This window comes from Strigops habroptila, chromosome 9 (genome assembly GCF_004027225.2).
Source record: "Strigops habroptila isolate Jane chromosome 9, bStrHab1.2.pri, whole genome shotgun sequence".
Classification (NCBI taxonomy): domain Eukaryota; kingdom Metazoa; phylum Chordata; class Aves; order Psittaciformes; family Psittacidae; genus Strigops; species Strigops habroptila.
The window spans coordinates 14,895,819-14,922,351 of NC_044285.2; the positions used below are offsets into that span (position 1 = coordinate 14,895,819).

The 26,533-nt window shown below is 39.6% G+C and overlaps 1 protein-coding gene across 1 annotated transcript in view; it reads right to left on the bottom strand.

Annotated features, from left to right (window-relative positions):
* Positions 1-2,303: 2,303 nt before the first annotated feature.
* Positions 2,304-26,533, bottom strand: part of ALDH1A2 (aldehyde dehydrogenase 1 family member A2) — a 53,735-nt gene continuing 29,505 nt past the window's right edge. Inside the window, exons 5-13 of the mRNA XM_030498284.1 lie at positions 24,019-24,080; positions 21,230-21,358; positions 20,984-21,097; positions 11,599-11,701; positions 8,480-8,664; positions 7,580-7,744; positions 6,990-7,147; positions 6,117-6,191; positions 2,304-2,473 (exon numbers count right to left, since the gene is read on the bottom strand). Coding sequence (XP_030354144.1) covers positions 2,401-2,473; positions 6,117-6,191; positions 6,990-7,147; positions 7,580-7,744; positions 8,480-8,664; positions 11,599-11,701; positions 20,984-21,097; positions 21,230-21,358; positions 24,019-24,080 — 1,064 coding nt within the window. The 3' untranslated portion in view covers positions 2,304-2,400. The remainder of the gene's footprint in view (positions 2,474-6,116; positions 6,192-6,989; positions 7,148-7,579; positions 7,745-8,479; positions 8,665-11,598; positions 11,702-20,983; positions 21,098-21,229; positions 21,359-24,018; positions 24,081-26,533) is intronic.

The following is a 26,533-nucleotide window of genomic DNA, read 5'->3' on the forward strand; positions in this document are numbered from 1 at the left end:
CCTAGATCTGCAACTCACAAGTGGCTTTCATACAGCTGGAATAATATTCCAGAAAATGTAATTGGCCTTTTACTTCATTCACTTTTGCAAATGAAAATAAAGCTACTGTGAGAGCAGATCTTTTGCTAAGAAAATATTTTTTTTAAATATTTTTATAGCTCTGTCAACAAGAAAGGAGTCTCACAGTCTAAAGTCTTTCTCTAAACCTTTTTAATGGAAAAAACTTCATAGAAAATATCCTTTTACTTTTTTAATAACATATAACTATATACATGATTAAAAACTGTAACAAAAAGCTGCGGGGACTGGAAAAATGTTTTGTTGGATCCATGCAGATGGTACATCTAAAAGAAGGATTTCACAAATCCATGTACATCAAATGGAGCTGCAGTGACAGGGTTGAAAAAAATGGCAACTCTATATTATTTACCTGAAGGTACTGGGAATAGAGCACAGACATACAAGATACACAAAAAGAATACAAAAGAGTACACGGTGTAAATGCTGTTAGCACAGGAAGAGTCTTTTTTAAGTAAATAGGAGAAAAAAAGTAAAATCTCCTTTTTCAGATTTTGTATTGCAGTTTAAAAGATAACTAATCTCTTACTTGCCGTATTTTGGTTTTCTTCACTCTGACGTACACTACATTTCAAACTACATGGCATTTGCATTTAACAACTCAGGAATATTTTGATTCATCTCCATGTCTGCAAATGTACTGTCATTTCTGAATAACATCATGTATACATATTGCTTTAAAAACACATACACAGTTTGACATGAGTTAGAAATACAAAATATTAAGGGCCACCACACTACAGAGTGCTGGATACTCTTGTCCTGATCCAGCAGTAAGTTTAAGGACACGCACAACTTCAAATCTGTGAGGAATTCCTCAGAGAGTAAAGGAAATTAAGAACATGCAGAAGTGATTCGCTGGTCAGATCTGGAGTTTTCAACAGTTCATAGTTACAGACTCTGCAGCTAGGGGAACTGTTACACCTGAGGCCATAATTCTGTCCTTCCACCCCAGATAATGGAGCTACCCAGTGTAGATGATTTACTGTACTGCTTAAAATAAATTTTCTTAATTCTAAGTTAAAATGTAAAATGAAACCTCCTTTTAAAAAAGTATGGGGAATCAATGAGCTCTGCAGTTGGGAAGGAGAAAGAGATGGTGTTTAATTTGTCAGTTACAAGTTGGAAGAGATTCTATAGGCAGCAGGTAATAATGTGATTGATAGGTTTTAAACACCTCACTTCTAAAGCAACTTGCACATATTTTTGTCCTGGGCCAAGAAAAAAGAACAGATATAATTGAGAAGTCAGTACCAGCCAGTAAGCTCATCTGAGGCTCACAACCATGGTGAGCATTGCAAGTCCCCATGTAGTAAGAAAATAAAGTCAAGCTTACTTCTTGTCAGGTGGGCTTTTGCTGGGTTCTTCCTGCTGTAACAAATACTTAGTAATTCCCAGTGTTACCATGGGCAGTTTAATAGCAGACAAACAAATGGAGTCTGCATGTGCATATACTTGTTTAAAAAAGAGAAAAGGTGAAAACAACAGTAGCAACACCAAAGCTAAACAAGCAGTGAAAGCTGAAATTATCTGTGAAGCCTTGGGAATCTGTTCTCGTCCTCCTTAACACCCTCCCACCCTGTCTGGCCAAGCTCTTTTGGCAGGCAGGTAAAACCTTGCAAGTTGCTGTAAGTGAAGGAGGATTTTTGCTTAATGCAAGACAAAAACTAATTATGAAAATAAGCTTTCAAAACCAAATCCCTGTGGGTCGTGAAAGCCAAATCTCACTGATAAGTATTTGGATTTTGTTATCCATATAATGGTTTGATTCCCTCCCCAGTCTGATTTCTTTATGTGAGCATGCTAACTGGAATGTTGCCAATATACCAGCTTTTGGCTCATTACCACTCAGAGTTTTTTAAGAACATCAATGTTACTTATGTTGTTCACTGCTAGCATTTTGGGTAGAATCTGGCTTGTAAAGCTGTGATTGAATCTAGAATGTCAGTACAAGACAGGTCTGTTTGAGAAGGCAACCTGAAAGCAGTAAAACTTCTTTATTTCAGGAAGAGATAAATGTGTGTGTGCATGCATTTGCATTTAAGAGTTTTCTAGCTAGAACCGTTATTAAATGATGCCCAATAGCAATTTTATCTCGTTATGATTTGTTTTATAAAGACATAACGATTCTCGGGAGAGTTTTGTGAAAACATGCAGAGTTGGTTTGCATTAGGTACGCAGTTATGTGCCCAGTATATATGTTGCAACTTAATTTCTTAAATATATATTGTGTAACACTTTTTATTCCTGAGTGCTGGTCTCCATAAGCAATAGAGAGGGTGGCACCATGTGCTCTTCTGCACAGCGTGGTCCTTCGTCATTTTAGGAGTTCTTCTGAGGGATCTTTATTGTCACAGTTTTAACTTCAGAATATTCTCTCAATCCACATTCACCCCTAAAAAAAAGCCAAATTGTAGCATCATCTTACACCAGACATTAATTCTTTATTGAGCAAAAACCTGCACAGTGATTTCTTGGTAAAGTTATGACCGACAATTCCCGGCATAGGTTTCTGTTGTGTTACAATTTTGCACAGGTTTTCCTTTCATGCCATCTTTCAGAAAACCTGAAGATAAAATTTCAGTTTAGGTCAAAAAAGCCCAATGGATGGCTCCAGCATTTGACAAGGAGATACAGAACGACATTAAACCCAGAAATACTCACTGTCCGTTGATGGAACTGTTGGGAGTGATTCCTCTGTCCTTTCCAGACCTTGAAAATGTCCGAACACCAAGACCTACACCACTGGCCAGTAAAATTACTGCTTATATTTGCATTCAAGAAAGAGAAGGTTCAAACTTAGTACTATGGAAAATGAACTCCTCACAACCCTGGATACAGATGAACTTGACTGTGCAGAATTTAATGCTAACTGCATCATACTGAATATTTCAGGGGAATTCCTCACAACCTCCTTGTAATAAGCGTGGCTTTCAGAATGGAGTGAGGGGCCACTGTTCAAAGCCATTAAGCCCCTCTGTATGCCCCTGGTGTTACATGGCCTGCTTTGTATTTATCTCTACACCATAAATTTTACACAAAATATAACACCAGGGAAGAATATTACTTCATTTGGGCAGGAATACCAGTATTTACCAGTTCATTTCAGTCCACGTGCAGTTTTGAAAACTTGTGATGTGCTTGTTGGCTTGGTAAGCCTTACGTGTGATCCAATGCTTGATGTTCAACTCAGACTGATGATTCAGAAGGCATTTTAAGGTTTATCAGTCTAGGTATATGCAGGGAAATATATTACTTAAGATTTTATGACAAGTGAAAGGATCCCATTCACTTGGACTACTCCACCCCCAGCTTTCAGTAGAAAGTGGTGGATTTGTCTCAAAAGAATGACCAAAAACTTCAGCTATTTATCAGACTCAGCTGAGCCACAGAACCATTCCCTTATGGCTCAGTGGAAGCTGTCACCAGGAGCTGCATGGAGCCCAATAACTAATGCTGGTAAGTCTGTGTGAACGTTTCTGCTTGATTCAGCAGGGCTGTGGCTTAGCTCCAGACACCTTTTGGATGCATTTCTGCAAGTCAGTAGATGATCTAGCATAGACAGTATGCTTTATCTATGTTCTGACTGTCAGCTGGTTTCTTATCTTGGTCTGGCAAACAAAATTAGATATATTTATTGTTTGTTTCTTCAGCTCGAGGGTTCAGGGCCTTGCGTGTTTGTTTTCTGGCCAAAAGTTTTGAAGTGGACAACTGTGATGAATTCTAAGGCAAGTATTCTTCAAAAGTAAAAAAGTTGTTCTTGCTGAATAGGAAGATGGGTTCTTCCAGACATCCAGAGTAGAAGAGTCAGTGTGTGTTCAATTAAAGGACTCACTTGTCCCCACAGCATAATACAGGGAAGTAGAGAGCAGTAGCATCCTGTTCTATGGCCACTTTGGATTGCAGTTTGGTATCAGGGTGATAACAAGGGTCGCGTATGTGAAAAGGAAGGAGCCCACAGGTCAGGTTTGCACGATGCTATCTCTTGGTTGTGTAGGTGTAAGGGAAGGGGAACAAACTGCTCTTCCAAAAGAAGTACTACACACTTTCTTCCATCCCAGAGAAAAAAAGGATAAGGAAAAGAAATATAACTCCAAGCCATTCTCCTACTTGCACTTCTCTTTGGGAATGCAACTGTGCACTCCTGTATCTCAGAGCTATCCAGACAATAGTAACTCCTACAACATTAAAGGCTAGTTCTGAAGGAGAATGGCACCTCCTTCCCTTGAAGATATGTAAATGTAAAAAAAATCTCTTAGATGGCTTACAATATTCTTGTATTCTTAAAGTAGTCTTGATGTGAACAGAAATCAGTTGTATTGCATACGGAAGTTCTGGTGCTCTATTGGTATGCACATACCCTGCTACATGTTGTGGGAGTGTGAAATGAGTGTAGCAGATCTCGACTTTCTGTGTTCATTTTTTTCCCCATGTGTTATAAAAATCTGTGAAATTAAATGCAGGAACAAAACAAGTCCCAGATAATACAGTGCTAGCACAGGCAGCACAGTGACACAATTACGATTTGACTGTAACATAGTATTAGCTTAGCAATAACACGTATGTAAGGACACTTTATCTCTTTCTTTTTTTGGTGGTTTTTTTTTGTTCTTTAGTTGTCTGACTCAACATTATTTATGCTATAAAATGTATCCCTTAAAAACAGGGATCTAAGAAACTGTGGCATTTTAATAAAAAGTACGCAGATATTAATCCAGGGGGGAGGAGGTGAATTAGAAGGTGATATCTGATCAAAGAGGTTCTGAAAGGAGTAGAATAGTTACTCACAAGTAGGTTTTCAGGCATCTTTGCAAGATACAGATTACTGCCGTTCCAAACATTTACTGTTCATGATGAATATTTTCAAAGCTGTAGATGGGAATCAAGTGTACAAGTACCACAGATTTTTCCACGGGATCTGGGGTGCTGCCTGGTTGTTTTCCCCCCCTTTCAAAAACTCCTCGCTATCAATATGTGAGTATCTTGCTTGCACAGTTAACCTCCCTGGAGTCAGCGGGGTCACTTTTGGGTGTCAAGTTACGCATGTGCTCTACGGAGCTTAGTAGTTTTAGAATATTTTCACAATGATAAGAGTTAGATGAGCTGACATATTTATGCCAGTGTGAGATCACCTCATAACTCATGAATGTGGAGACTAGTATGAATGTGTTATTCAAAGTACTCCCTAATGAGGGAAAATATTTCAGACTACATAGAGCTTATTTTATAGATCAAGTTATATACTTCAACATATTTAAAGTTTTAAAGAGTTTGACCTTACTTTAGTTTTACTGCTGAGTTTGCCATTAGCCATAAGCTATTTTGAAAGCTTAGGTGAGACATATCTGGTATACATGCCTCCTGCACAGAAATTAATTGAATCCTTTGTATGTGTAACCAATCTGGGGCTGATGCAATTGCTCAACTTCCTTGTGATTGTAATGAGAATTAAAAACTGGTAAGACTTTAAATTAGGTACCTGGGACAATATTTGAGCTTGGAGCTCCATTTCAAAATACTTGCCACCTAGTTCTAAATGGAGTAAGATGGATAGAAAGCTTTGTAATGGAAGGTGATTTTTTGAAAGGGATGTAAACACGTTTTTCTAGCCTTCTCTAGGCCTGATTTCATTTAACATTGTTTATAAATCTGGAAGAGATAGATAACATTTTAATAAAATTCAGATGCACTTACATTAATAAATGTAAGAAAAAGTAAAGAAAGGAAAAAATAGCAAGAGAGGCAAAATAAATGGCAAAAACTATGAAACAAGACCACCAAACCAGTCAACAAACACACAGCAGTACTAAAGAGAGAATCTTTCTGCAAAAGTGCTAGTTAATATGGCTAAGAAAAAAATCTCAGAAAACACAGGTTACAAGTAAATCGTGTAAATCAATCGCAATTTGTCATCTTATATTATGCCTCAATCCCCAGATGGGAATATTTCCTGACCTTAATTTGCATGGAAAGATTCACTAAGGTTTATTAAATAGTAGAGCTGAAAATAGTTCAGAAGACAGCAGAGTAATACTTACATCTCTCTCCCATTGCCAGACATTTTGAATCCTCCAAAAGGACTTTGGGCATTTAAGGCATTGTAGCAATTTATCCTGTAACAGGAAGAGGTATTCAGTCCAACTGCACTGTCAGATACCTTTGGACAACTCAGGGAGAGGCTGAAACTTGTGGAGCTCAATACACTGTATATCTCTTAGTAATAACAACCTTGTCTCATGTTAAAAAGAAATTAGGTATTTATGCCACAAAACACAATATTCTGCTCCTTACTCATTAGGAGAGAGAGATTTGGCCTGTGAGGACTGGAGGAGAGCGCGGAATAGTTGGATGCAACTTTGTAATGAGCTGTTAATGTGCTGACAAATCTCAGTGCCAGTTTATAACACAGAGCTATTAGATTTTAATTTGTCCTTTTTCTCTGTGATTTCTCCTTGATCTTTAGAATACCCAGGCTTGACACACCAAATTGCAAGCCATTAAACTCTAGAAGTGGTGTTACTTATTGCTAAGGATAGAGAGAAGAGGTGTCCCTTCAGTTCCTTAAATGTTGTAGAAAGTACGTGATTCTTTGTGCCTTTAGCAGAAACCTCACAGGGTTCTTCTGCTCCACAGAAAGGATCATTTACACTCTGCTTTGTTTGTTTTCAGGAACGCCATTCAGCAACGTGGCGGCCATGCTAATGGCAAGCCAGGCACTTTCCAGTTTTCACCCCCAGTGAGCAGAGTCACAACACCTCCCTACAGCTGTTCCATATCTTGGTTAGTGATTCACCCCCAGGATGGTCTAGATAAACATTTTTCAGACAAAGGGTGCAAAACTGAGGTGTCATAATGATAGTGAGTCAAACTCTTTATCTCCAAGAGCAGGAGCGTGATAACTTCTGCCTTACCAGACTGTCCCAGCCTGCATTGCTGAAGAGACTGTCAGGGCCTTGTTTATGTCATTTGTAAAGACAGCAGCTACCAGCCCAAAATCAGAATTGTTGGCTCTCTCTATAACTTCATCCATGGTTTTAAATCTCAGTATTTCTTGAACAGGCCCAAAAATCTGCAAGAAAGATCAATCATTAATTAATAAAACAGCCCACTAAGAGGCATTTTATTCCTGTTCTATTCTGCATTTTTGTCTTCTCTCTCCTGTTATAGTCTTTACAAATTCCCATAGCATCATTTAATAGTGTCTGTAAAACTGCATGCAATTCTCAAAGCAGTTGCCTCTCAGTGGAACTCATCCATTCTTCCCTGATCTCTTAGTGGAGATCTGAGACTTTACCGCCAGTGTAAAAATAGAGGTTCTTTACCCAACTCGTATTGTCAGTTGCTGTGTGCATCAGGAGTTCTGGAAAGATTTAAAGATTTTACTTTTTTTTTTAAGTATAGTGGTAATTTTCACTCTAAAGCTTTTGTCTCTTAAGTAAGCAAAAGAAAAAAAGTCATGTTTAGGACATTCTAAAATGATCTTGCCCATGTGTGTGAATACCTCCTCCTTGGCAATCCGCATGTCATCTGTTACATTGGAAAACACCGTAGGTTCAATGAAGAAGCCCTTTCTTCCTAGCCCTTTACCCCCACATTCAAGTTTTGCTCCTTCAGTAATGCCGCTCTGAATCAGTTCCAAGATCTTGTTGTATTGTTTTTTATCAATCTGAAAGAGAGAAGCAGCTGTTTAACTTGCAAACCATGCACTTGACAATCAAGTGAAAATTGGTTTTTTAGGTGTCATGTCCCAGAGAGTAGACTCCTGCTTGTATTCACCGCTCTTTGAGCTGTAGATTCCAAAGATCTACAAATAGCTGCTGACTGTAACCTAGGGCTTAGTCGTCTTAAGGATGTGTCCCCTTATGTATGTGGCTCAACCCACATTCTTGCTAAGCAGTCTGGTTTCTAAGCCCAAACAAAACATTGTTATTTTTTGTCTCACCTTAACTTCCTGAAAATTATGTAAGTCCAGCTGGTTATTAGTGAAACATTTTCTAACGAACTATTTCTAATTCTGCCCATCTTTTGCTTAGAATTCCTGTCTCTCTAGTGGCCAGCGAGCACAGTTATGGTTGTAAACAATAATTGAAAGTAAGTGCCCACAGAAACTTTTGAGAGCTTCTCACAGTTTACAGCTGTATCTTGGGAGCTGAAGATCAGAATGTTGTGGTTAAAGCTGGGAGGCAAACTTACTGATATTTAAGATGAGAATTTTTATTTAACAAGAAGCACCTCTGAGCTGCACAGGTCGGTCATCTACTCCTTTGGAATTGTCATCTTTAAAACGTTTATCATGTCAGCTACCCTGGACTGTGAGTGAGCAGGCACTGACTGACCTCTGTCTTAGAAGAGCTGAAATACTTCCAGGCAGCTGCTGGACTGTAGAGTCGAATTCCTTTACCTGTGGGCCTTGTTCCGTGGTTGGATCAAAAGGACTCCCCACAACTCTTCTCTTTGCACGTTCTACGCTTCTTTTAACAAACTCTTCGTAGATTGATTCTTCCACATAAATCCGTGAGCCTGCAGTACAGCACTGACCTTGATTGAAGAAGACCCCTTGGTGAGCTTGTTCTACAGCATAGTCCACTAAAAAACCAAGACAGCATATGTTGCTCTGAAACTTCATAGATGCAGTTGCTATTGCACCACTGTCATGCATATTACATTGTGCCACATTCCCAAAACTTCAAAGCAGAAGTAAGGTTTGGTTAAATAAAACAGAAGAGTGACCAAATCGAAACATACTATTGTTGTGCAGGGTCATAAATTAAGGTAATTCATTTCCTTTTGCATCATAATCCCTGTGAAAATATGGAGATTTTAAACATGTCTGAAGTTGATTTTTTCCCCATTTATTCCACCCAGGACACAGCTATACTGGAGGAATATTAGGAACATTACCACTGTTTGAGAAACACTAGATTGCAATGGACCGCTTGGGACTTCAGACATTGTCTAGGTAAAGGAGGGTCCATAGGTAATACATTCCACATGTCACCTTGTGACACAAGCCACAAAATATTGCTAAATATCCACTGCAAAAATTAAATCAAGTTAACTCAAGACAGTACTTTACCAGTCTATAGGAGTAGGATATGCAAGAACTTCAGCAGTGTTGTGTATGGCAGCAACATGTAATTTATCAACAAAAATTATAGGAGACCTTAGGAAGTGGCTTGTGCCCCACATTACAGAAGTCTGTCTGAGTGAGGTGGGTAGAGGAGGGGGAAATTTGTGATTGCAAGTTTGCACTTGATTTAATACTGTACATGTGAGAATTAGAGCCAACCAAGTGCTTGAGAGAATTTAACTTTGATAATGGCAAGACCTATCCTTCCCAAAAGGCCAGATTATTTTTCTGCAAGACAGAAACATCTTTTCAGCCTACATGGACAACTGGGTAAGGCTTTAAAAATACAGGTCAATTATAGAACAATCAACCCTTGATTTCTACTCTGATTTCCTTGAAGGTACAACTAACACATCTACTATCCAAGCAAGAGAGGATCCAGTTGTATTTAGACATTCAGAGCTAAATTCTCCCATTGGGTGTAATAGCTTACTAGACAAGAATACTGAAGTCATCCTTAAACAGTTATGTCCTACAGCACTGCAATACCGCTGTTATCAGCTGTAGCACTTCGCAACATTGCTTAAAGTATAATCTTTAATGGAATAAACAAAGCAACAGTGCTTTCAGCACATTCTAGACAACTCCATCTAACAGAAATGTCTTATTCTGCCCTCAGTGTGGGGGGAAAAAAAAATAAATGGTGTGTTCCCTGGACCACATTCAAATCTTCCCATTCAAATTCAGTCCATGGAGATTGAAAACACTAGTGGATAGAACTGATTAACTGATGTTTCCTCCTCTATTGTTAGCTCAGTCTTCCACCACGAGGGGCTCTAACCATTCTTCTGGTTTTTTGGTGGACTAAACTTTCAACAGCTTTGTCATGCTTTCTGCTAACCTTTGGCACACAGTGTTCCTCAAACAGAACAAACAGCTCCTTTGGAATGGTAAGCAAATTGCCTGCTGTTCTTAAATAATTGGTGCTTTGAAGTCTGAATCTCAGGTCAGGCACTGGTGGTTGTAATTATGGGAAGAGCAGAGAGCTTTAGTCTGATATACTGTAGAACAGAGTCAGGAAGAAGACTGTGCTCTGTTATTCCCCTCTTGCCTGCAACTTCTCCCAAGGTCCTCAACCTTATTTGGCAGATACAGCATCTCACAGATAAAGTACAGCTCTGTATAGCAGATAGGAGCATTTGTCCTTTCCCTGCGGAAGACCATAACACAGACCTGTCCCCAGCATATATTATTCTACTAGAAGTGTTCAGATGATCCAGTCTGAGTTAGTAGCTTAGGGACATTTGGGCTGTGGTGATTTCTGGTGGGAGATGAGGATGAGTAACTGGGGTAGAAGGCTGTAACATCTCCATTTGGCTCCAGCTGACAAGAGCCTTTTTAGCTTACGAGCATGACTGGCTGTAATTTAGATCCCCAACTTGGTGAAACATTTCTATGCAGAAAAGCTCCTGAAAAGTTCTCCAGCTTTCCCTAGTCTTTCAGATATCGGAAAGTTTGTAAGATGAATATAGACTTGTAACCAAGTCTTGTAATTCATGCTATTCAGAATCATTCTTCCATTCTCTTTCCCCTTTAAATTAAAAGATCAAATCCTTCTATGTCTAATTATTTAGGTTACAAAGTTCTAGAGAAGGCATTGAGTACAGTGTGCTTGCACACAGCCTGAAACAATAGCTCAGAGCAAGGTGTAAACTGTTCCATTCACCTTAATGCAGTGTTAATGTCAAAATCCACTGCCGATTATTTAGATAGCAACATTTTTAGCTATTTCATTGGTGATCATTTAGGTAGAGACTTCCAGTTTGTTTTTTTATGCTATCCTAAGCAGCTGTCCTGTACCTTCTCAGGTGCCAAAAATCTCAGCTGCACAACATCATCCAGCTGCCAAAATCTTCAGTTCCCTGCTGACAGTGGCAATGAGGATATTTCAATACACAATTCTTCAATTGTGAAAATTTAAAAATGGAATAATCTCCACTTATACCTACTATCAAAACACCTTAACAAAGGAATATTGCACTGACCCGATTAGTAACTCAAGGGTAAATTAAAGCCCTCCCTTTTAATAATGCCGTGAAGCCCAAAAAATCACAGTATTTCCAAATGTAAAGCACTAAACCACCTTGCTGTGGAGCTGAGGCTGACGGATGTGCATGGGACCACAACTGTGAATAATGCCGTTTCTATCTGTTTGGCTGTAACTTTTTTTTTTGTTGTCTCTGAATCTGTGGATTCAAATGTTGTCTTTTTATAAAAAATATCACCCCTCATGCTGCTTCTGTAAGATTAAAAGTGCCATTAGATACAGCTCTATTGGTCCAGGTCACTTTGTATGAAAGATATGCCCTAAAATAAATTAAAAAAGAAAAGAAAAAGAAAAACCACCACACAAACATGTTTTTAAGAAAAATATGGAAGTGCTGACTTACAATCAGCATCTGCAAAAATAATGTTTGGGCTTTTCCCACCCAGCTCCAGTGTAACTCTCTTCAAATTACTCCTTCCAGCTGCTTCTTGGATCAGCTTCCCAACCTGAAAGGAAATGGAGACATATTTTACAGGGAATGTAGTCATACAGTTCACTTTAACAGCCAATGTTGGCTATCACTGGAACAGAGCTTTAAATAAGCCTGCAAATTCTTCAATCCAAACAGATTCTCATCAGCAGTGGACAGCTTTCCAGGCTTTTTTCTCGAAATCAGGAGGGGATGAGGCAGAGCACAGAGTACCCTTCACCCGGTTGCATCGATGCTGACACAGCTTGGGGCTTGCCTTCAGGGTGCAGTAGAAGGGCTGGATTAAAAATCTGAACTTGGTGTGACTAGAATTGCTTCCATCCAAACTAGTGGCATGTTCACAAGCTTTTAGATACTATTATTAAGAGGTTTAGTTATATAATTTTTACTGGAAAAAAAATAGATCTGATATCTGAGTACGTATTAAGCATATTACTATTCATTAATAATAACTGCTATTATACTTTATAGTTACCCCACATGATCACTGCTTTTATATAATTTATTTCACCCTTACTATTTATGGTTACTAAACTGCTAGCCAACCTGTTTGTATGAGGGCATTTGTTCTCCTCAAAATACAGTTTACAGTGCCCAAACGTTTAAGTAATTTGACCATGAAATGATGAGCCAGAGTATGTCAAATTCTGAGGAAATCATCGGCCTTTTCTGCAGGATTAAGAGCACATAGCAGAATAGCAAGTAGAGCAAGAAGTTACAAAAGCACCATCCCAGACCTGACCCTCAGCTGCACCACAGATAATCTAAATATGGGTTGAGGAGGTCAAAAGCACCTCTAAAATGTCTTTGTAGATTGTGGGGTCAGCTGGAGCATAATGCAGCCCTGTGGCTGGAGCAGCCGCAGATTGCAGCTCTCATCAAGGAACGTGAGGGTAGGTTCAATGGAGTAGCAATCTGACAGCTACGTATTTGGCGTTGTTTCCACATCAGTACAGTTGGAGAGGCAGCAGTGCTTCCTGGAAATTCTCACCTCCCTGGATCAATGAATCCAAAATCGATCAGATTTTATAGTGCTGCAGTGTAACTGCTCATTTTGCAGCCATGGAAGTAATCACAGGAGGATTTAGGACCTACATGGTAAAACACAGGATTAAAAGTATCTGTTGAATATTGAGAAGCTTGAGAGCCTTGATAAATGTGTTCTTTTAACTGGGACATGCTTTGTGGTCACACAGAAAGCTAGATGTGAAGTAAGATGGGAGTGAGTCCAGAGCTAGACTTTCTTCTCCACATAGTACTCTTGATCTCTCTAGCTGTTTTCTATTTCTGAGGTCAGGGGAGTGGAATTCCCTGCAGTAAGGGGTTAATAGATGAGAAGCTGAATCTCTTAAGAGAACTGAAGGCAGTCTGCTGGAGAAAGTTAAGTCAGCACTGGAGTAATCAGAAAGCAAATGAAACAGAAACCAGGGCCCCCACAGAAAAACAAAGCAAGAACCCCACAGGATAATGAAGGAATTGTCAACCACTTCATGTACCTTTGTGATTAACTGTTTATCTGGTGATACCACAGTCAATTGTGACTGGTTATTTCTTAAAAAAAAACAAAACCCAGTCCATAAATTTAAAATGAGCTTTTTTTACCCCTGTACCAATGGAATGGAGCGTTGACATTATCATGAAATTCCTTGGATATCCCCTTAATTGGAGCTGATTTTATTGCTATGTTTGACTGACAGCCAGAAGTGAACAGCCCTTCACCCCCACCACATACATTGAGCACATCATCTGGAAATTCCAATCGCTCGAACTGTGCTGAAAACATACACTGGAAACCAGTGAGAGTGCCATGTTTACAGCCAGTGCCAGCCAATGCCATTCACACCCTCACTGCCTTGAACCTCCCTCTCTCAAAGAACAACCACCAGCTATTCCCACTCAAAAATTCACAAAGAGCAGAACAGACCGAGGCAGCCAGAGCAATACGTCGAGCTCACATCTCTCTGCCTTCCATTCTACCACTTGTAAGTAAAGATTTGGAAAGGATTCTGTACAAACAAGGGATTGGCAAATATGCAAATCCAATTATTATGTATATGACAAATATGTATGTGGCAAATATTGAAGTCCAAAGGGCTTGGAGGCAATGGTGTTAATTTGGAAAAATATGGTCCGAAGTATTGTTAATATAAGGAAGTGGTTGTCAAGTTCCCAAGTATAAACTTGACAGCTTCACTCTGTCCTTCCTGTTAGAAGTCAGTGCAGACATCAGGATGGTAGGGCTCATGCTGCTCAGCATTTTTGTTCACTGTGTTCCTATTGTGCCCTGTGCACTTACAGGTTGAGAAAAGGCTTAGGGGAGGCAGCAGGCGCTGTGATTATTTAGTGACAAAGGCAGCCTTTTGTGACTGACCCTCTCTTTCTGGAGAAAGACAGCATGAAAGGGTAAGTGATAGTGTTGCAATCTGTATGGTCTTTCAGTACATGCTTCCTGTGGTGTCTCTCAGCTCTCTATCTGCGAGCTCCCAGTAGGCTGTACAGCCTTGCGAGGGAACGCTGGAAGAGAGGACTCCCCCACAGATAATGGAGCTGTGTGATTATTCAGCAGGAATGTTGGCAGAGAAAGCTCTGACTCCCCATCCTTGTTTTGAATAGGCTTCAAGATTGATATCAGGAGTATCCCTGGATAGCTTGTGAAGTACCATAACCTTGTAAGCTGCATGGAGGGTGAGGCAGATGTAATTTGGCTCATCTCAGAGAAAACAATTTGTTATTCAGAACAACAACAAAAAAGATTGAAGAAGCATTTTGTGGTACCTCTGCACAAAAAGGCTATTTGAAGAACAGTCCTCGAAGGGTCTGTTTCTGGACTGTGAAGAGTATGACATTAGGCATTGAGACACATGATACAAACCATTTGATTGTACTTATTTATGCCTTCTGTGTTTGGAAGTTTAATGTCTTTTTCAAGAGGCTTAAGCAGTCACATTTTAAATACTTTGTGCAGAAATACAAAAAAGTCTGTTGCCTTTCATGTTCTCTTAATTTTCTGTTTTCAGACAGAAATCTGTGTTTCTAAACGGTACAGGTGGGTTTGCCTGTTATTATTTAAAGCACTGGGAGTCTTGCGAGTCGAAAGCAAACCTCCAAGGTTTGTGATGCTTCCTCTACAGCTCTGTCAGAAAGTCTGGCTTCTCCTGTGCTCTGAACCTTCTTTAGATCACAGATACACATTAAGTCATTAGGGAACACCTGAATGTAGGGAACAGCAGTCTAGCTGAAGAGCAGGTCATTTATTTGCACGCTGCCACAGACAAGGCTGTGAAGGTAAGACTGCACAGAGAGATACGTAGATTAAAAGATTCCATGAAGAGCGCAAAAATTGACAGAGAAGACATACACCTTGGGTTACTGCCCACCGTTACTATACCTTTCTTGGGATACTAAAAGAATACCTCAAGAACAGTAAGTGGTTTAGGTTACAAGAGGTTAAGTTTTGGGGAGACTGTATGATCCGACAGAAATTTTCTATGTTTTTCGGAGCTGCAGTTTTCTCTCTTCAGCTATTGAGGCAAAAGATGCCGGGGTTTTGGCAAAGCTTTCAAACCCATGCTGCTGCTTGCTTAGTCTGCCTCATTTTTTTGAATTCCAGATTGTATGCAAAATCTTTCTGAGAAACATTTTAGGACTTCATGGCATGTTCAGGGTGTGTCTCCAGCAAAGCCAAGTGAATTCTGAAATACTGACATGAAGAAGAGCAGCTTTATATGACTGTGCAATGCCCTATGTGAGAAGCAGCCCTGAAAAGAGCATAGTGAATAGAGCAGCACAAGTAAAAAGGCAATCCCAAACAGAAATTCCTGGAGAGAATCCTAAGTAATAAAGGGCTCCTTTGTTCCTTTGCTTAAATCTTGGCCCCATGGAAGTCCATGGCTAAATGCTGTTAACTCTGACAGGGCTGATAAATACCACCCTATTTGGTTCAGTTTTAAGAAGGTGAATCCTTTTGACATGTATATTTTACAGGCAAAGAGGCACAACAGTTGTCCAAGGACAGCTCCCTCAATTCTACCAAAAACACTGAGGAAGGAAAAGGGAAATAACTACTTTTCATTCAGGAGGCACGAGCTGTCCAAGATACGATCAAAAAGATTCAGCAGAAGCAGGAGTGAATGATAATGTAACTTCCCTAAATCCTCCTTCTATTGAACAGAGCATGTGTGTAGCACTGGAAGCTGACAGGCATCTCACAATAGGTCAAATCACCTTTAGGATTCTTGTAGCTAAAGTAAAAAATGCCAGGATGTAATTCTACATGATACCCAAAACCAGCAAGAGATTGTGTGATGCAGGAGAGCTGAGACAACTCATTGCTCATGCAGTAGGTAGACATTCTGTCTAAATCATGCATTGTGACATTCATCTTGCTTCGGAAATGAGAATCCTGCTGAGTAAATCAGAATCAGTGATAATACAGCTGTTAGCTACAAACATTTGTTTGGCATGAATCAATCTTGACTCTCCTGTAGTTTGCTTTGAAAGTCTCTCTAGTATCTCGTTGACTAATGATGAGATCATGGTTTGTTAATCTAAGTGCATAAAGAAAACATTCTGACAAGCAAAATGCAGACTCTTTTGCTAGGGTTTATTGCAGTTGTTTATAGACCTTTTGTTTACACAGGCATCCAAACCAATTTGTTGGATATTTATTTGGGTTACTCTACAGAACTGCATGAACACAGACCTGACTCCTATCTTTAATCTGTCCGCATTTTAATGGGCCATAGTTTGAACAAAGTGGAAACCAGCCACTTAGGATACATTTCTTGTTGGCCAGGGCTTCAAATATTTTGTGTGCTATCTATTATTCTCATCTTGAGAGCATTTAACAACTGGAGAGAGTTGTAAGCCATTCTGATTTGGAGGTAACACATTTGGTTTTGAACAGAAGTTATTAGAACCCATTAAACTTTTGCAACAAGCCAGTGCTTTAAATGCACGTATTTTTAAATGTGTAATTTCTTGCTCTCCATAATCATATCTAATCTTAAACCCAGAACACACCCAACTATTCCATGTGCACCAAGACCTTAAGGGTGTACAGTTTGTGTTGAAATAGAGCATGTGCATACAGACAAGGGCAGACAGCCCCCAGCAATCAAAATGGCTGTATTTGCAAAGCCTGTAACTGAATTCACAGATCCAAGTGGATATAAAGGCAAATGAAGAGTAAAGCAGCTTCTGATACCTGCTTTTCTCTGCTATTTGAAGGCCTCTCACCTTTGCTACTTTGAAAAAGTTCTTTCAGCAAATAAGAAAGTCATATAACGAACCTCTCTGCATTTCTGATATGTGTAAGAATTGTCTCCTCATCAGCACTTGTCTTGGAAACAAATAAGCTCCACTGCCCATTTAAGTGGGGAAGAGCAGAGTCTTGTATAACCTCTCCTGTACTTCTGAGCTCTGCAGCCCAAGAGCAGACAATGGCTGAGTAAACGTATAGCCAATGTCTAAGTAAGCCAGACATCCCGAGTTTGGGTCTATTTGCAAGCTCAGAAAATATAAATGAGTTTTATTTTAATTAGATTGTTGCTAGTAATTTTTCAAAATAAGCTCAAATAGACAGGAATACATGGAACAGTGAAGAAGATGAGGCAGAAAGGGGCAGAGTAAAAGGGAAAGGCATGTACAACTGGGATAGTGTGGGAGATAGCTGAGCTTTACAGAACCACTCCCAAGGTCCTGATGAGTGACTTTCACCTTAAACCTTGGGACCAGAAAGATCAAGGAGAAATACAGTAAAATTTAAGGAGGTATTTAAATTTATTATGGGCTTCCAAGGGAAGGTAGGAAAGGGGTAGGAGCAAGTGTTGACATGGTCAGATTGGCTGGAAGAAAGATTGGTTTTAGCAGTTTAAGTTTCATCAGATTGTGGAAAACGAGGAAAAAATGTGTCAGTGAAGCCTGAGAGGAATTATCTTAATGAAGGAGGATCACAGATTAGCCCTGGTTCACTGAAAACAACACAGTAAAAATAAACACTTTTCTTAAAATGCCCATACCAAACAAGCTGCTGAAGATGATGAAGCAAAGCAAGCAGAGAAGCCAAGAAAGTTGCTGGAGTCTGAGGCGGCACAATATTTTTAGGCTTGCTTTCCTACTCAGTATGATTTTCTTTCTTGCAGTGTGACAGTTGTCAAAGTGAAATGCATAGCCTGCCGGGTGTCTGCAGAACCCTTCTTAGCGAGCTGTAGAGGGAAGAGTTTTGAGAGCCATGCACTAGGGGACTGGGAGAGGAGGTGATTCATGGGAGGGTGTTTCATAAGAAGCAGGCAGGCTAAGGGATGAAAGAGTTGGCAGACTGCTCTGTTAATGTGCGTGAGCTAACCCATAAAGGAGGGGTCAGAAGGAAAGAGAGAAGTGGAATCAAACAGTGATGGTACCACAGAAAAAGAGCTCTTCGTCATTTCTCACCTATTATTTGTGGGGGAGTACTTAAAACACTGAAATGACTTAAAACAATTTTGAAAACATTAGAAAATCTAAGAAACAGAAAAGGAATTGAGAGTGCAAACTGGACCAGCATCGCAAGTTAGAAACCAGTATCATAAATTAGAAGTCATTTATGTGTTGTAATTGCACAGACATGGGCTTGAGGCTTCACACTAGTCAGGAATTTCAAGAGGTATGGGACTTGATGCACAGATGACAAGGCCATTGGTTGCTATTAAATACAATTGTCCACATGCACATTTGGGCTCAGGAAGTCTTTAAGCTGTTGATTACCAGAAGCTGTGAGGCTACAGCAAGGAAAGGATCACTCTACACATGCTCTCTTCTTCTACAAGCATCTGTTACTGGTCATGTTGCGAGATAAGGTGCTAGGCTGGATGGATCTTTGGTGCGGCTATGTCAGGCTTTATTGAGTTAAGGTCATGAACTTGGCCTTTTGGCTCATATTTCTATGGACTGTGTTCTACAAATTTTGGAAAACATTAGCATTATTTTTTTTTCTAGGAAGAGCAGCCTGTGTTCTGCCTTTAAAAAACCCCTTTTATTTTAAAAATAGCCTGGGTTTTGTGATATTTACAGGCAAATGGGGAGTTTTCATTAGCCATCAGCATATACTTCAAATTGTAAAAACTGTAAAGAAATTGTGTTTTTTTCCAAAAGAACCTCATGGTGAAAACTTGAGAAAAACCTGTTTCAGACATCTAACCTTGAAGATCTTTGCTTTTGTACTGATGGGTTTTAACATTAACTTGCTCAAGTTGAAAGTATTAACTGCCTTAACTAACACCTGGATGAAATGTGGGAATGGAAGTTCATATTGTGGCATTTATGTATCTGATGGCTGTCGGAAATGCACATCACTGGACATGCCTCAGACAAGACCAGAGAGACAAAATATTTCCATTATTACCTCATTAAAAACTGAAACCTGTTTTGGAGAAGTCAGAGGCTCTATAGTACAGCTCATATCACAGCACTGTGTTTAAAATGTTACAATGTTGACTTGCTGTTACAAAAATTCAGTGTTACAGGAAATCAGAAACAATATGGAATAGTTTACACTAACTCTGCATTAAAACGTTCCATCTGTTCTTGCTTTAGGTTCTTAGAGAATTGCTTTTTCATCTCAGTAATGCTTTTCACTTCCTATTAGTAAGGCTTTTAAAGGTAGGCACTGAGTTAGTATAAAACCCACAGCTTTTGAGTTTAAACGCCTATTAAAACTAAAGCTGTCTGGAACTACAATAAAAATTTATTTTGGCTACAAAAGACAACTTTGAAACCTAACCCATCTGTATTTTTCCTCCTCCAAACAGTGCAACATCCTGTATAATAGAATATTTATCTTAAACAGAGACCACATATCTTTATGAAAACAATTGTTTCAACTCAATTTATAGGGGGTAATCAGCTCATATTAAAGTTCTCCATATTCCAGGATGCTAATATAAATTGGTTACAGGAGAAGTAATGCCTAGAGTAATTCCATAGAATAATCTGAAATCTGATGTTGCCATTGACTTTGAATGGAACCTGTGTACATTATAATCTAAAAATGCCAGAAAAAAAAATCATGTATAGGCACATACTAATTGCAGAACAACTGTGCCTGTGCAAATTAGGCATACGACTGCAGCTACATTTTACTGGCAATTTAAGCTTGTGAATGGTGACTTCCAAACTTGATTACAGGATAATTCCACCAGAATAATTTATTTGAAATAATTGAGCTGGCCTCTGCAATCCCTGGGCCTACCAGGAAGATACCCACACCTATCTAGTAGGGCTGCTTGGTCTGTGAATTTATCAACTCCAATCAAACCCAAACTGACTCACTGTGACGAGCAGTACCCCTGGGATGCATAAAGCCTCCCACTGCCTCGAGTGGGAGTCAAACATATCAAAGTCAGACTGAATCCTTGGGGTTTAGCTCCCTCTGTACAGTAAGTAGTCAAATTTTGAATTGAAAAGGGCCGGGTTTAGCACTCTCTAAATATAACCAGCCCTGAAACTCCCACTGAGATTCCTTTCTGTCTGCCTTCAGACGATGAGATAAGGCCCCTTCTCCTGTGACTTCAGTCTGGAGTACCTCTGTCATCCCTGCCCCAACCCTGATAACAGCCAGCTTTGTGCATATTTGAGAGCAAGACATGATCTGAGTTTTGAGGGATTCGTTACTCTTTGTGTAGCTTATAGCCTTCATTTGAAGACCAAACCTCCTCTGTAACATCTGCATCATAGACTCACAGTAAGACATTTTGGCATCCAGGAGGCAACTGACTCCCTTCATCTTCTAGACAGCTTGTTTCCATCATTTTGGGAACAGACACCTTGGACAATCTCCTTTTCTCTCTGCACTCCTTCCTTTTTAGACTTCCTCCTCATCCTCAATATACTTTAATGCAGCATCAAAGCTGAAGTACATTTGCCCCAGTTTGCCCCCTTCCTCTCCCTTTTTCCCCAAGTACGCCAAGATACACAAATTACAGATGCTAAAGCAGCATTTATGTGTGCTGTGATATACACGGGATGTTCTGCCTACTTGCATGTGATTCACATCCTCATAAGCCCACAGGAAATCCCAGCAATATTTTTCCAGGCATATCTCCTGTGCTGAGGTGCCGAGCACAGCAGGGACTGGAGGAAAGGAGCCACTTCTGCTTTGGAAGTGCTGTGGTATATAAGTTTAGCTGGGAAGGACAGACCACTGTTATTTAGATGTAGCTCTTTTACTCAGTGACAGTGAGAAATGTAGCACAAGGACTTACTACTGTCTCCCTAAGTATTTACTCACATTTTACAGTAATATATCTATAAATCCTCTTACCTCAGTGGATCCAGTAAAAGCAATTTTATCAATGCCAACATGAGATGCTATGGCTGCGCCAACAATTGGACCAAATCCTGGCAAAATGTTGACAACTCCAGGTGGAAAGCCAGCCTATCAAAATAGGAATGAATGAAGGGAAGCATGATTTATGAAAACTGACAGAACACGTTAAACCAGGCATGTGCTGGTAGCTCCTTCACCACAAGGAGAGACAGAGACATTATTCCTGTCAATTATTCTTACCTCCTTGATGAGGGCTCCCATATAGAGAGCACTGAGTGGTGTTTGTTCTGCTGGTTTAATAACTACTGTATTGCCACAGCACAGAGCTGGAGCAATCTTCCATGCAAACATCAGCAGGGGGAAGTTCCACTGTAGGAAAAAATAAAAGTTGATAGATGGAAAAATATTGCAGTGGTATTTTGTTTTCAAGATGTCAAGCTGTTACCTCACTCATTTCTCAGGCTGATCCTCAACATAAATCTTTCCCAGCACAAAGCAAGGATTTTTCTTTTATAATTACTGCCATTAAAAAGTGACAATAGTGACCTTTTGTGTTCTTTCTCTGCTGTTCAATAAAATACAGCCCCCAACCGCAGTCTTTGTAAAGGAACCCTGTTATCTGTTAATGGTTTTGGTCACAATTTTATATTTCATTTACTGTTTTGCAATTAGCACTTTTGATTCCCCCATCACAAATAGTTCTTGCTTCTGATCCATTTGGAAAGAATTGTTTGTTCATGCTGAAGAGGTTTTGGATGTAAATTTCCTATCCCTGAATACATCTCTAGATATAAAATTTGTACTCAAAATGATATAACCCTTAATTGACGGGATTACAGCAAAAACCCCAAATGTTAATGCTCAGTCAAAGCATTTCATTTTCTTCAAAACGTCTTACTGAGCAATTTATATGGAAGGCTTTAAAAGAACAGCAAAAACCAAGTTGCAAATCTGATAAATCTTTGCTGATATAAATTTTTATATCATCATTAGTTTAAACTTCATGTTACTGCAGCAGCAGATGTAGTGAATTATATCCGCCTGATGCACAAACAAGTTATGGATAAGAATAAGAAGCCTTTCTGCATCAAGGCCCATTCCTAACAGGTTAAGTGGATAGCCCCCCTGGTTTCAGTGAAAATGCCAGAGTAATAAAATAACTGCTTTTGCACAATCACTCTTATAAATGCATATAATAATCTCCTTTGGAAAGAAAATAGAAAGTATCAGTCACAAAGAGTCAGCCACTGGCCAGAACATGTTATTGCCTGATGCATATCAGCTGCCACTCTCACAGACATCTCTCTAGCCCCTGGCTAGCTTGAAAAAATACACAACTGTCTTTCCTTCACCTAACACCCAATTTTTTACTCCCTCAGTTGTTTATAAACTCTGGAGACAAAGTGATGTTTTAATTCCATCTCCAGTATATAAACCTGGGAGGGAAGCTATAGGGCCAACAGTGTGCTAACAGCCTGTGCTTCTAATGGTATTGCAAGGAGAGCTCTGACGGGTTTTATAGGGTGGTATATAGCCCTGTTTATGCTAAAAGCTGCCAAAGAGCATATGTTTTGATGGAAGCTAGGATGTGAAAGAGGATGAGGAGTTTAGTGTGAGGCTTGCTGTTTAAATTTTATTTTTGTAATAACATATTTGCTAGTGTAATGGCTAAGTACCTGCAGCAGCCCAGGGGCTGTACTCTGCGACTGGTAGCTGCAGGGGCAGTATGCAGCAGATTGGCAGCAGTGTTGGAATAGATGCGTATGACAGCCATGTTGGAGTTTTGGAGGACAAACTTGGGGTAAGAATGACCAAGTATGGTAGATGCCTGGGTACCGTGAACAAAGAGTTTTGCAAATCTAAACTAAAGAAATCCTGCTTTTGGCATGATCTTCAGCCTGTAGCCAAGTTTCTTCAACAGATCTGCTAGTTAAGCTCAATGAGACAAACCTAAGCGATAGGAAGCAGATTTGGGGTTAGATCTTGGGGCTGTCATTTTGCAAATGCTTATCCATGTGCTTGGCTGAAGAACAGATAGAGCTGTGAAATCCCTCAGTCGTAAGGACCACCGGTGTCATTTACATGTTTCTCTGAGTGCCAAACACAATAACCACCCCTTAACAAAGACATGAAATAACGATAAATAGGGAAAAAGGGCTTAATGTTGTTAAAGTAATCTTTCCTAGCTGCTCCTCCGTTAATGGAATTGCTGCATGTTGCTGTTTAGTGGCTTTGTGGTTAACATGAACAAAACAAAAAAACAACATCAACAGAAATTTCAGAGAATGTCCTGATAAGTTCCCCAGTGCTTTGGGAAGGAAAAAAAACTTCCACACAGTATTATAATAGCTATATGTGAGCCTCCCACTGAAATTTCTGCCAGCGCTGGTTAACTGGTTCTTCTGAAAAAGTTAGCCTCTCAGTGCAATTCCCATGCAAGAGTATATGAAGAATCTATATTGGGGTGTAGGGGGAGTATTAGATTTGATGAAATGCTGTGTTTCTCTCTCAGAACAAATAAAACAAACATTTCATGTCTTTTATTAGCTACACAATGTTAATTGTAATGATCTGTCTCCTGGAGTTTCCTTTTCTCCTCCACTCTTGTAAAAGAAATAGCAGGAAAGAATGGAATTAAAATGCATCACATTCTCCCAGGAATTGAGCAGCCTGTTAAATCACAGTAAAAACTAAATAAATAAAAAGACTACCACAGCAAAGCATCAATTTTCCATAAGTTGTGTGAACATCCATAACCACTGACAGCATATTAACACTGTGTTTTGCTTTGCTTGTTTTAATCATGAGAATTCTATGACTTGAGAACTTAACTCCTAATAACAGAGCCTAAACCCTATTAGCATGTTCAAATAAGCATTTGCAGGGAGGCTGTTAAAGATATGTCAACAATATGAGCTCAGCTTTTTTCGTAATGGAAAACACACATAGCTGAGGACCATGTTTTATGTGTCTTTAAAGAGAGCTGGTTCAAATGAAAATAAATAGAAAGCGCTAGTAGAGATACTCACAGGGATGATCTGTCCACACACTCCGATGGGTTCGTGTCTTGTAAACGTAAAATAATCTCCATCTGAAACAGATGAGCATGGTTACTCTCAAGTGCAGTTTGACTTGGCAGAACAAAAAAAAAAATTGGGGGGGGGGGAGAAGCTCTAAGGATCAGCCTTTGATGGCAGTAAAAGAAATAAAGAAGTCATGGAAATGTTTTTTCATGAGCCAGCATGGGAAACCTAGGTTCAGGAGCAACCTAAGTGTTCTTTCGGTAAAACAAGGGAAGCAGACATCCCATCAGAAAGTAAGTAACCTGCTTTGTTCCTTGGGAAAGAGGACAAGCTGTACCACACAGAAAACGGCAGTAGCAATGATGCTGTTTACTGGGCTCTGCTGATTTCAGGGTGATAGAAGAGAAGGAAGTGTCACAAAGGCAATTTCCTGAAAGGCATGACTGGAACACAGCAGTATTACAAGTAGAGGTGGGATAATAAAGTAATGTACATCTCGCTCATCTTGCATTGCAGACACAGACAGTTTGAAGTAATTGAATGATACACTACAATCTGTAGGTGTGAAATGAAAATGGGAAGCCTGTGATTGACGTGTAATTGAGCATAATTTACTGCAAAAGACAACACTAAGGAGAATACAGGGGTCGTCATATAGCCACGCTCTTACAGCTGACTTCTAGATCAAGGCCCGTGTCAGAAACGGCCTCAAGCTAAACAGGCAGTCAGCTTAAGGTGACAGGAAAAAGTTGGATGCAGCTAGAAAACAAGACAACAGGAAATAAGAAAAGTATTCACAAACCATTTGGCCAAGGTAGACGTGAATAAATAAATGAAGGAACCAAGTGACCGGAAACTTGGAAATTATGGGCTTTTCTCACTGAACTTTTGACAAATACAAGAATATGGACTAAGAATGAGCCTGACACCAAACATGCAGGAAAAGCAGACTGCATGTTCACAAACAGCAGGTGTGGATGGTATGAGACTAAAGGGAATTACTCACTCAATGAACTCTCAGATCTGGTAATTATTTTTAAGATCCTGATGAACAAAAATGGCAAAAAAACTCCAGGGGTGAGAGGTATCATTAGTTAAAATGAGGGCTATGCTAGATCTGCAGTCCTGAATGATGAAAGCATTGTTGAGCTCGGGGCAGCCTGAGTCAGGTCATGAAATAAACAGATCTTCAACTTGAATGTGATTAGAAATAACTTATTTTCAGGTTTGCTTGTTTATGTACATCTAGTTTACAGGATTTGCTTAATAAAAACCTGAGCTAGAGTAGCTAATACATCCGCTGGGGGCCAGATACAGAAATATTACGAGAAAGGAAACACTAGTCTGCAACCGAGATGATGGATAGAACAGAGGGAATAAAGGAGGGAGAGAGAGAGAAAAGAGATTCACATCAGGGAAAGAAGGAGGAAAATAGTTATAAGTCATTTTGTTCTGCATTGACAAAATGTCATTGTACTGTTTCGATCTCTACATACTTAACAACTTCCCAGTGGAGATGAGAATATTTGTTTCAGGAATTGAGATGATCAGTTTGATTTTCTAGGTTATCCTTCACAGATGCTAACAGTGGTTCACAGACCATAGGAAGAATCATCAGACCAGGCAGAAGTAAAGTAGAAGTCAAAGTACAGAAAAGTATATACAGGCAGAACTGTCTAAGTGCTCAAGAGGCACATAGAAGAGTCAGCTAAAAATACCAGCTTGTACTCAGTAGTACTGTGAGAGGTGGATTCTCAGCCAGAAGGATGGTGACAACATAACAGTAACACAGTTACGTTAGCACTGTCTGACTTTAGATTGTCACTGCATAATCATTGCCACATGTCTGCGTGCTTCATAACATAAAGTTATAGATAACCTGAACCTGCTTGCCAAGTCAGTACAAACGGTGGTTAGTTCCACCAAGTGTAGGCAGAACGTTCTTTCCACAGAGCAATGCTTCCCATGCAGAGTTGCTTGCTCTGCTTTCTTCCACTAGACTCCAGACAGCTGCCCTTTTTGACACCTACTTCCAAAGTTCATCATCCACAGACTTATTGTTAAGATGGGATTTTGGCGGTTGCTTTCTAACAATATCTTTGTGAACATATGTGACTTGAAGTTATTCAGAAGATTCAGATGCCCCTGGGCAGGCCAAAGATGTATCCAAGAGCCACCTTGTCCATAATGTAAAATAAGTTGTTACCATGGCAAAATAACTCAAGGTTGATGAAGTGAATCACTTTTTCTGAACAGTTAGCATAGAAAGCATCCCTATGCACAGAAACTAAATAGGAGACTTTCAAAACGTTCTAGAGTTTTAAGATTACTTTATACCAGTTATGCTAATGACACTTATTCTAAGATGCTATTGCTGATGAGTGTTGCTCTTATCCTTCTACTAGCTGGCAGACAGAACATTGCCTGAGAGGGATCTGACAGTCTGATCCCACACCCAATCTAAAAATTTGCTTTAAGAGTGTTCTTTGGTTTTAATATCGTCAGCTGATGTAAACTGGCA